The sequence below is a fragment of the Olea europaea genome, unplaced genomic scaffold (genome assembly GCF_002742605.1).
Source record: "Olea europaea var. sylvestris unplaced genomic scaffold, O_europaea_v1 scaffold3257, whole genome shotgun sequence".
In the NCBI taxonomy this organism is placed as follows: domain Eukaryota; kingdom Viridiplantae; phylum Streptophyta; class Magnoliopsida; order Lamiales; family Oleaceae; genus Olea; species Olea europaea.
This window is the reverse complement of record NW_019251459.1, coordinates 133,322-144,338: the sequence shown is the minus strand read 5'-3', so window position 1 is coordinate 144,338 and position 11,017 is coordinate 133,322. Positions and strand designations below refer to the sequence as shown.

The window sequence follows — 11,017 nt, the reverse complement described above, 5'->3', positions numbered from 1 at the left end:
CTAATAGACGAGTCGGTGCTTGAAAATCCTGAGGCTATTCATCATGTAGCGGTTGACTATTTTCAAAATGTATTAAGAGCTAGACCCAGAAGAGACCAACCAGACTTATCAACCTGGATTCAACAAACTATTTCAGAGGCAGAGAACGAGGAAATAGGAAGGCTTCCTACTCTCTTGGAGGTCAAAGAAGCAATCTTTTCTATCCCGGTTGACAGTAGCCCTGGGCTGATGGATTTGGCTCAAGTTTCTATAAATCTTGTTGGGACTTGTGGGTGAAGATGTCGTGGAGGCAGTGTGCGATTTCTTTCGAGGTACAGATATTCCAAGATTTTACTCCTCATCCTTTGTGGTGCTAATTCCTAAGATAGCTTCTCCTTCGAGCTTTGACAAGTTCAAACCAATCAGTCTATGCTCAGTTCTACCAAGAATTATTTCTATGGAGCAAGGTTTTTTTATCCTGGGGAGAAGTATCTTTGATAATATTACTCTATCTCAAGAGATGATTCATTACCTTCACAAACCAGTAAGGGGTGGAAATGTAGTGCTTAAAGTGGATATTGCCAAAGCATATGATAGCATTGATTGGGACTTTCTTATGCACGTATTGAGATCTTTTGGTTTTTCCTCCAAGATCTGTGATCTAGTAAGACAGTGTGTAAATTCTCCTTGGTATTCTATGATGATGAATGGAACTATGAAGGGATTCTTTAAAGGTGGAAGGGGTCTAAGACAAGGGGATACCCTGTCCCCATATCTCTTTATCGTGGTTGAAGAAGTTTTGTCCAGATATTGAGAGCTAAATATGAAGATGGGAGCATAAGATCTTTTTCCTTGCCAAGGAGGGCTCCCCTAATTTCTTACCTTCTGTACGCTGATGACATTGTGATATTTGCAAATGGTGGGAAGAAATCTTTAAGAGGTATTAAAGAAGTATTCTGAAAATAAAAAGATTGGTCATGACAGGTTGTAAGTGTTGACAAAACATCCATCCTTTTCTCTAAACAGATCAAACGGATGCTCTTACGACTCACTGGATTCACAGAAGGTAAATTCCCGTTCAAATACTTAAGGATTCCTATAATCAAGGGACGATTGAGAGCTTGAGATCTTGAGAAAGTGGTAGAAAAAAGTCGTATGAGATTGGCAAAGTAGAGTATTATCTAAAGGGGCTAGACTGCTGCTTCTGAGACATGTTCTCACAAGCATACCTCTGCATCTGATTTCTTGTATTAAAGCTCCTGTTTCGGTTATAAAAGTCATCAACGGAATCTTTAGTGATTTCTTTTGAGGATATGCGGATGGAAAGCCTAAGAAGAAATGGTAGCATTTGACAAATTTTGTATGCCTATCAAAGAAGGTGGTGCTGGACTTCGTAGTCTACATGAAGTGCAATTAGCCCTACATATGAAATTTGCTAGGAAAATTTTGACTAAAACATCTCTTTGCTCAAAATTTTTTAGGGCAAATATATATCTCAGGTGGATGCTACTAAAGGATTAAGATTCGGGAAGATGGTTATGAGGTGCATGCTAGATATTCTTAAACGATCTAGATGGCGAGTGAAGGAGGGTAGCATTTCGTTCTGATAGGATAGATGGTCAAACTTGGATCCTTTGTGGGATTGGATGATGGTGGTCAAACAGCCTAAAATCTCGATCAAAGATCTTAAAGCTGACAACAGGTGGAATGAAAGGCTATTGGAGGACCTTGTTGGGAGAGATCAAGCATAGAAGTTCTTGTTAAATTGGGAAAAAATGATACAGGTAAGGACAAACTGATTTGGACTGAAAGCTTGGATGAAATTTTTTTTGCAAAAAGTGCTTGGGAAGCTGCTCGACTCAGGGGTAGATATCACAGTGGCATGATTGGATTTGGCACCCAACCCTACTGAAAAAGATTTCATTAAGTATGTGGTTGGCCATGAAAGGGGGCCTCTCTATAGACGACAAAATTCGAAAGGCAGGCATTCCCATTGCATCAAAATGTATGTGTTGCTCTCAAGGGGGATATGAGGATCTAGAACACGTATTGGCCTTGGGTGACGTTGCTCAACAAATCTGGAAAAAAGCTTCAACCTTACTGGGAATTCGATATTTGCAGACTCGAGGATGGAGGGAGCGTGTAGAAACCTGGTTCCGAAGAGCAAAACAAACATCACATAAAGGTACTCTAATGAGTATTATTCCTAGTATAATTTGCTAGTACTTAGGGATGTGGCGATGTTCAGCCAGGATGGAGGACAGGAGGGAATCTATAGAAGCTAATTGGAGGAAAATTAAAGTTTGGATTCTTTGGGTAGGGCTAAAATTAAAAGAAGTGAGAACACTTAATAGAAGAGATGAATGAGTTTTAAGGGAACTTAATATCCCGAACAAGCTGATTAAAAGAAAAAACTTTAAAGTAGTGAGATGGCAACGACCATTGGAGAGGTGGTATAAACTCAATACTGATGGGTGCTGCCTGGTTAACCTTGGATTTTGTGGTGCTAGAGGTATTATTCGAAATGAAAGAGGTGATATTGTCATAGCCTTGCTGAGGAACTCAGTGAGGATACTAATAATAGAGCTGAGCTATTGGCATTATTATATGCGCTTTGACATGCTAAAAGATTGGGGATTAATCGTCTTGAAGTGGAGATTGATTCATTGATTATCGTTAATTGGTTAGAGAGGAAGTTTTGTGGTATTTGGTATCTAGAAGATTACTGGGAAGAAATATAATACCTGCTGTCAACAATCTCTTGTAGAGTTCAACACATATATTGGGAAGGCAACTCGATAGCTGATATCCTGTCAAAATTGGGAGCGTCTTATATTTCACAGATCTGGATGGATTCTATCACAATCCCATCATCAGTTAGAGGAGCTTTGCGTATGGATAAACTGAGCATCGCCAATTTGCGAGGCTGTTCTACTCATAGTTTGTCTTTAAATCTTACAATGTTGTTTTAGATTACACAAAGTTTGGTTTACTTTGATTTGGATGTAACTACGGTATTCCTTCGCCACAAGTAAGGGTTTATTAATAAAAGAATAATGTGTTTTCAAAAAAAAAAATTAAAAAAAAAAAAATATATATATATATATATATTTCACACCAACTTTTGCATGTATTATTTAGGTTTTGCATTTTTATACAGAAGTAGAGCATGTTAGGTCGATACGAGGGGCATAAGTATTTCTTAGGGAAAAGCAGGCATTTGCTAAATTCTTGCCATGTGGTTTATTAAAAACTTCAAAGTATATGGGCTCTTTCTTTCCTTAATTTTTAGTTTTTGCCTTTTGGCATTTATTTTCTCCTTTTTGTTCTCTTAAACAAACGAAATTGTGTCGGGATTGTTAATGATGTCAATCAAAAGAATTCAGGAATTACAATTTTTTCTACAAAAGAATTTAGATCTCTTGATTCTGCTTCAATATTTTGGAGTAATATAATGTTTAGCTGTGGTTACAGAGGACAATTTTAACACGAAATATGGTGATCAAACTGAAATTAGATGGCAATGACTTATGTTGAAAAAAATAATAATAATAATAGTAAAATGTAGAAAAAACTTATCGATCGAGACTCGTGACAGCACGATGTCCTAAAGTAAAATTGTTCACCATAAACTAATGCAACCTCTTTGAATAATTACTCTCATTATACATAATCGAATCACTTATGTAGCGACCACAAGTAATTTTTAGAACTTTCAGTAGTACTCTAAAACAATATCTAAAAATAGCACAATAATCTTAAAAACGAGTTTTAGAAATTTTCGAACTTGAAAAATGATTTCAGTCGAAGACGGGAGTTTATATGGTTCAAGCAACGTAACTTCCAATCTTTGATTTAATTTTTTGATATATTTTATTATTTCAACAAATCGCCAATTAACTACTTATATAACGTTATTTTTGTAGTCGCTAGGTTGACCAAGAAAAATATATTAGAAAATGATTAAAACTAATAAAAAATTTATTTTAATCAAAGAATCCAAGAGCCCAAACTCTCAATTATAGACTTTTTACTATTAGAGTGAAATGTGATTTTAAACGTCGACCTCTCACATAGGTTCAATAGTTTTTACCACTGGAGCATTTTATCTAATGTGAGTATTTCTTTCCAATACTATATTTGATATATATCTAATAATTCCCTACATGAAAAAAATAAAATAAATATAAACATTATTATGAAGTACAAAAGAAATTACGCAGGTTTAGGTGTCGTTCGACTTGGACTTTGGATTTGTATATTCTATCGAATCTGCTAATTGTAGAGTGAGCTATGTCTTGAAATTTACAATTAAAATTGCAAACTGAGACAACAAAACACAGACATGATTTTGAAGACAATCTTTGAGTTCTTGCGATTGTGTTCATTTCAACCATGAACCTTCTTAATTTATTTGAGTACTGTAGACAATTAGTCTCAATTCTCATAGGAAGGGGCCCCACTTCTACAATCAAATAGGTGCTTCTATCAAGATTGCACTACAACTAAACACCCCACTGAATAATAGATATAGTAAGCCTTGAGAGCATTAGTTCATCCTCTAATGAATACATTTGGTACTACACATCATAGGGAGGGATTGTAATAAATACAATATAGTACTCACACAAACTACTCCAATAACTTTGTTGTCTCATTGAACCTTGTCTGTAGATCTCCAGTTGCAATGTTGAATTTCCATTATAGGTAATCTAGCTTCTAATAGGCTTTAGCCTCATCCCTATTGATGCTTTCTAAACTAGACCTCTAGCTAATCTTTGGGTTAATAGGTCATCAATATTGTCACTTGACTTCACATAGTCAATAGCTATGACTTCATCCTTAAATAGCTGACGCATAGTATTGTGCCTCGTACTAACATGTCTAAACTAATTTCTATTGTAAGATGAATTTTGAACTCCTAAAATAGTTACTTGACTTTCACAATGAATTGAAATAGCTGGAAGTCGTTTAGACCACAAAGTAACATTCATAAAGAAATTCCTTAACCTACTCACCTGCCTTATCTAAGGTTATGAACTTCATAGTAGATTTCACAATGCTTTGCTTAGTAGATTTCCAAAATACGACAACGTCTGCTAAAGTAAAAACGTATCCACTAGTAGATTTACTTTCATTAGTATCCAAAATCCAATTATCATTAGCATCACAATATCTCTCAAGTACAATAGGTAATTCGGTATAATGTATTTCTCACTTTAGAGTGTATCTCAAATACCTCAAGACTCAAAAAAGAGTATCATAATGTTTACTATTAGAATTACTAGTATACCTACTATGTCTACCAACTACATATGCTATATCAGGTCTTGTACAGTTCCTGAGATCAGTGAGACTACCAATCACTCTAGTATATTCTAAAGCAGAAATATGAGGGCCTAAATGTTTTCTCAATGATAACTTGCATCATAAGGTGTTTTGGCAAGTAATTCCCTCTAAATATTTTACTATTTTATTTCCTGGAATAACAATAGCAAGATTCCATTTTTCATCTTTGAAGTGCCTTTTTTTAGAAATTATTTAGTCCTATTAATTACATCTCAACTAGTTCTCATAATCAACTTATTATCAATATAAGCAAATGATCAGAACACTATTATTTTCAACTTTGCTATATATGCATTTATCTGTTTCATTTATCACATAACAATTAGATGTCAAAATTGTATCAAATTTCATGATATTGCTTAGAAGCATGTTTAAGACCATAAAGAAATTTTTTAAGTCTACATACTTTATCATGCATGTCTTTTACAACAAATCCGGCAGGTTGATCCATCTAAATCTCTTATTCTAAATCTTCATTTAAAAATGAATTTTTGACATGAATAACAAGATCATATAATGAAGCAATAGCATTTAACATCCTAATATACACAATCCTAGAAACAGGTGAATAAGTATCAAAAACGTCAACTCTTTCTTTTTATCTATATCCTTTAGCTACAAGTCTTACTGTAAACTTATCAATCGAACTATCAGATTGATTTTATTTTTTTTAAACAACCATTTACATCCAATGGTCTTACATCCTTGAGGTAAAGTCTACTACTCTCAAGTATTATTAGACAAAATAGAATCATATTTACTATTCCTTGCTTCCTTCCAAAAGATAGAATTTTGTGAAGTCATAGCTTCACTAAAAGTATTAGGATCATTCTCAACTAAAAGTTAGGACCAAAAGAAGTAACAGTCTTTGGTCTTTTGTTTATTCTAAATTCAGCTTCTTCTAATTCACTAGGCTCCTTTCTAATTCTAGGAGTAACACTAACATAATTACTTAGTCCTTCAATTTTTTAAAAAAATTAAATCTATGTTTAAAAAAAATCAACATCTCTAATTTGAAAAACTGTAATCTTATTAATGAAATTATCTTTAGAATCATTGAGTAAAAATCTGTAGGCATTATTATGAAAAGCATAGCCTATAAAAAAAATCGATAGTTTTCGGATCAAGCATTATTCTCTTAAGTGTTGGAATCAAGGTTGATGAGATTCATGATGCGAGAGTTAGCAAAGATAAGGACCCGTTGATTGTGGAGGAAGGACCAATGATTAGTTCATGAGCAAAGAAGGTCAAGAATAGCCATGTGATTATTTGTTCAAGTTACAGTGGATGAAACACAAAGCACAACAAGCAAAATGACAGGTCTCATATTGAGCATAGAAGAAGGAACAAGATGGATCAACAAAGTTCAAGCAAAGGATAATGGAGCTGAGAATGTCATCTATGCAACCGCATGGTACACCAACGCATGCGACCACATGCCTCTATACCGAGAATCAAAGGGAGGGTTTTGATGAACTGTGTGACCGCATGTTCCAACACAATGTGGCTACATAGCACAAGTCCAGCAACGAATTTTTCAATTTTTGGAAAGAATCCTAGTTTAGTTAAAACTTTAGTTTTATGGTAATTCTTGATATTTAAATTATTGATTCAGTTTTTAATTAGGTTTTTTAGGGATTCCATATAAATATGATTATTATTTTCATTGTAAAACGAACAGTTTGAGAGATATTATTGCAAGATATATTGCTTTCAACTCGTTCTTCATCCAATTAATTCTGAACTTGTCAAGAATTAAATTCTTGAGGCTTTCAACAATTCAAATAACTTTCATAAGTTTTGTGATCACGGGGTCAAGATATTGTTTGCGATTGTCTTGATTCTTTGGTTCAATAGTTTATTGGGTTGAGCTTTCCAAATGTTGATTCTTGGCTTTTTTGGATTTGAGAATCTGTCGTAGATTTTGTAGTTACAATTGTTACATGGGTTCGCATTAGAGCTTTTAGCTAAACACTCCCATGCGTTAAGATATCTATATGAAGGTGTTCTACTCTATTTCATAATGTTTCTTATCATTTTTATAACTAGAAATTCTATTAAGAATATAACGGATAATAAGAAAAGCTTCCCCCACATGTCAAAAGGCAATCCAAAAAGAGTTTAGCAGTGAAATGACCATATCCTTAACAATTATATTTTTTTCGTTCAACTACACCATTTGATTAGGGAAAATGGGGGGAGTAACCTCATGAATAATCCCATTATCAACACAAAATTTGTCAAAATTACCGGTATGTTCTAATCCCCTATCAAATTTTATAACTTCAATAGTTTTGTTTGGCTGATTTTCAACTTTAATTTTATATGAAATAAATTTTGAATAACTTTAATCCTTACTCTTAAAAAGATAAATGTAACAATCTCTAGAAAAATCATCGATGAAAGTAATAAAATACTTATTTTCATCATGAATAACATATCTTTTTAAATCTCATAAATCCGAATGTATTTCTCTCAACTTTAGGGAATAGTTTTCTAGCATACCTAGATTCAATACATGTTTCACATATGAAATTTGAAAAATTATCGGTCTTAGGAATGTTTCTCAAACTCATTAATTTTTTAATAGAAGCTATATTAATATGTCTATGTCTAGCATGGCACATACCATAAGAATATAGCACATAAACAGAAGAAGTAGATTCTTTATTATTAATTATAGAAACATTAAGTTTAAACACACTCCATTTGCATAATTTTCCCAAAAAAACACCTTTTGATAGTACTATTTTATCACTCTCAAATACAATCTTAAACCTCTTTTTGACTAATATTAAACCTGATATTGGATTTTTCCTAATATCAACTATAAAAAGAACATATTTCAAACTAAGGAGAAGTGAACCTAAGCATTATAGTTCATTTCCCATTCCCCATAAATAAACATTATCTATCACTAATAGGAGTGAATGAAGAAATGTACCTCTCGTGCAACAAATATGCTTGGTAGCTCAAAATATCTCTCCAACAACTTGTCATGTTGCTTGTTAAATTATTTTTTGTCACCATAATAAAGAAGTTCTTATCCTTTACTATATATGTTTGATTATTCACATCTTTCCTTTCATATTTCTACAATCCTTTACAAAGTGGCTTGATTTATCTCAAACAAAACAATCACCAGCAACGTTATTTTTAGAATGAATTTTATCGAATGTTTGAGGCCCATTTTTGTCAAAAAATGTGTTCTTAAATAGTTTATTGGTGAAAATGTGTGATTAAAAAATAAAGAAAAATTTTAAATTTACATATAATACTATTTTATTGAAAAATGTGTAGTTGAAACGAGATCAAAACACTATTCAACAATACTTTTTTTCAAAAAATGGGCCTCAAACAAGGGCTTAGACAGAAGCCCCCATTTGGCCTGTATTCTTCCAAATTTTAATGGTTTAAATAGTATTTTTTGAAAAATGTGTGGTTGAAAAAGAATGAAAAGTTTTTTATTTACGTATAATATTATTTTATGGAAGATTGTGTGATTGAAAATAAGAGAGAAAAAAAATGAGAAAGAGAATGGGGGCCAAACGGGAGCTAATTGACTACAAGAAATTTAGCATTTCCCTACAAAATTTTCATTGACAAATTATGATTTGTAGGTGAAATTTACTTTTCCCTATGAAAAAAATATTTTGTAGGGCTATGATTTATTTCAAATTTTTCAATAGTAGGATGTCTTGTGTCTACAATTTTTTTTCTTTTCCAGATATAAACATTTATGGGCAAGATATATCTTTTGCAGACAAATAATATTTGACATGTTTGTAGGCTAATGATTAGCGGGAAAATTTTTATTATATTAAAAGTAATTTGAAGTGAGAGAAAAAAAATAAAAAGTTAGAGAGAAAGTACTATTATTTTTTTTATCAATATTTAAAATAACAAATTAAATCTAAAAACCCACCACATACTAAATCTAAAGCCTACCATACATACCCACTCTAAATCTAAAAACCTAAAAGTATTATTATTAAAAAAAAAAAATTAAGCCTAAATCTAAAAACCCACCACATACCCACTGTAAATCTAAAACCCACCTCGCATACCCACTCTAAAATCTAAACGCACGACATACATTCCCCTTTATTTGCCTCCAGAAATTTCACCAAAAATTATTCTCGCTTTTTGGCTTAATCTCATCATTGATTGCTACCAAAACCTAATTAATTCAATTTGCTTGCAGTCCCAATCTCTTCATCTGCCACCACATTATTTTTGGTCAATGAATTTCGGCTTAATCTACTACGTACAAATTTTGTGTTCTGCAAGCAGTCTTAAAGGTATTCCTATCAGCTTTGTTTTAATCTTCAATTAATTTTTTGGCTTTTTTTAAATAAATCTGGTGCTTTTATTGATTTTTCTGAAATTCAAAGAATTTGTTTAATATGAACCATTGGATTTATATGAAAGTTTTAATCTTTAATTAATTATTCGAATATATCTTTTTTCAAACAGAAATTTTACGTTTTTAATGATGCTTGATTAGTATAGTTTTAATTATTTTCTTTGTTTCCCCATTTTGAACTGAATGTAGTTGTTGGCGGATTGTGAAGTTTTCATGATAATTTTAGTTTACTTTTTTGAAGAAAAAAAAAGTAGAATTAACTACAAAAAAATTTTGTTTTATTAAAATGGGCTTTATCAATTGTGACATTATGCTTAGGGGAGTGAAATTGGAGTTGGTATTGTAAAAAATTTATTTTAATATTTGTTCTGATTTTAATTTCAAGGTGATGAATTTCATTCAATGATCTGCCTGTAATTCATTTCTTTATAATTTACAAGTAATTTTTTGTGATACAAACAAGGGCGAAGCCATCTTTGATACTACCCTCTAGATTTTGGAAGAACATTAGTTTGATAGAGTTTCATTTAATGATTTACCTTTGTTCCATTTGGGACAAGGTTCAACAAGATTTTCAATCTCTCATTAATCCTTTCTCTTTTTCTCTGCAAAATTGGATAAAATGATATCAGAAACCCTTGAACAACTCGTTGAGAATGTATATAACCTTATTCCGATCATGTCAAGTTATTACCTACCCTTGCATAAAGACTTTGAGGATAAGTTGTAGAACCCCTGCTAGCTCTTGCTTTTCCATTTGATTTTTGACTGTCTTAAGTTTTCCCCTTCATTTAGTTCTTGAGAACCATTGCAGTCATCCTCAGAGATGCCACTCCCTCCACTATTGGTCGCTTTTAATTCTTCGTTGCTATTTTTGAGTTACTTTCTTGTTCTTCTTCAACTGGACAATCCCTGGTTTATTCCTTGATGTTTGCACTCATTGATTTAATTAATCCTTTAGATACAGTATAAAAAACGTAAGAAGAAAATTTAAACATATTTGAACTGATTCTACTCACATCTCCAGAAACGCTAGATTTATTCAATTTAAATTGGGTGAACGATTCAATTTTAGTCGCTGGTTCCGAATTGATTCCAAGTGCCTCCTTTTAGCGTGCATATTATTTATTATAGTTTCTACTAGGTTGTAACACCTTAAAATAATAATAATAATAATAAGGAAAAGTCAAAATTGTCAAGCCAAGCCAAAAAAAAAAGGGGTCAGGCGGTGATTCACACAAATGAAACAAACCCATTTCATTTCCATATATATAGAGAGTCAGAGAGAACGAGAAAGAGAAGAGAGAGAAAAAGGGGGGGGGG

The 11,017-nt window shown here is 32.5% G+C and overlaps 1 protein-coding gene across 1 annotated transcript; it reads left to right on the top strand.

Moving 5' to 3' along the window:
* Positions 1–1,908: 1,908 nt before the first annotated feature.
* Positions 1,909–2,649, top strand: LOC111385703. The gene is made up of 2 exons (XM_023010124.1): positions 1,909–2,132; positions 2,355–2,649. The coding sequence occupies exons 1-2, from the start codon at positions 1,909–1,911 to the stop codon at positions 2,647–2,649; spliced, it is 519 nt and encodes a 172-aa protein (XP_022865892.1).
* Positions 2,650–11,017: the final 8,368 nt, after the last annotated feature.

Excerpts from the sequence above, each read along its gene's own strand:
- LOC111385703 (XM_023010124.1), top strand. The coding sequence starts at position 1,909 with ATGTGGTTGGCCATGAAAGGGGGCCTCTCTATAGACGACAAAATTCGA. Across the intron at positions 2,133-2,354 it reads AGGGAGCGTGTAGAAACCTG|GGAACTTAATATCCCGAACA; the intron begins GTTCCGAAGAGC and ends ATGAGTTTTAAG.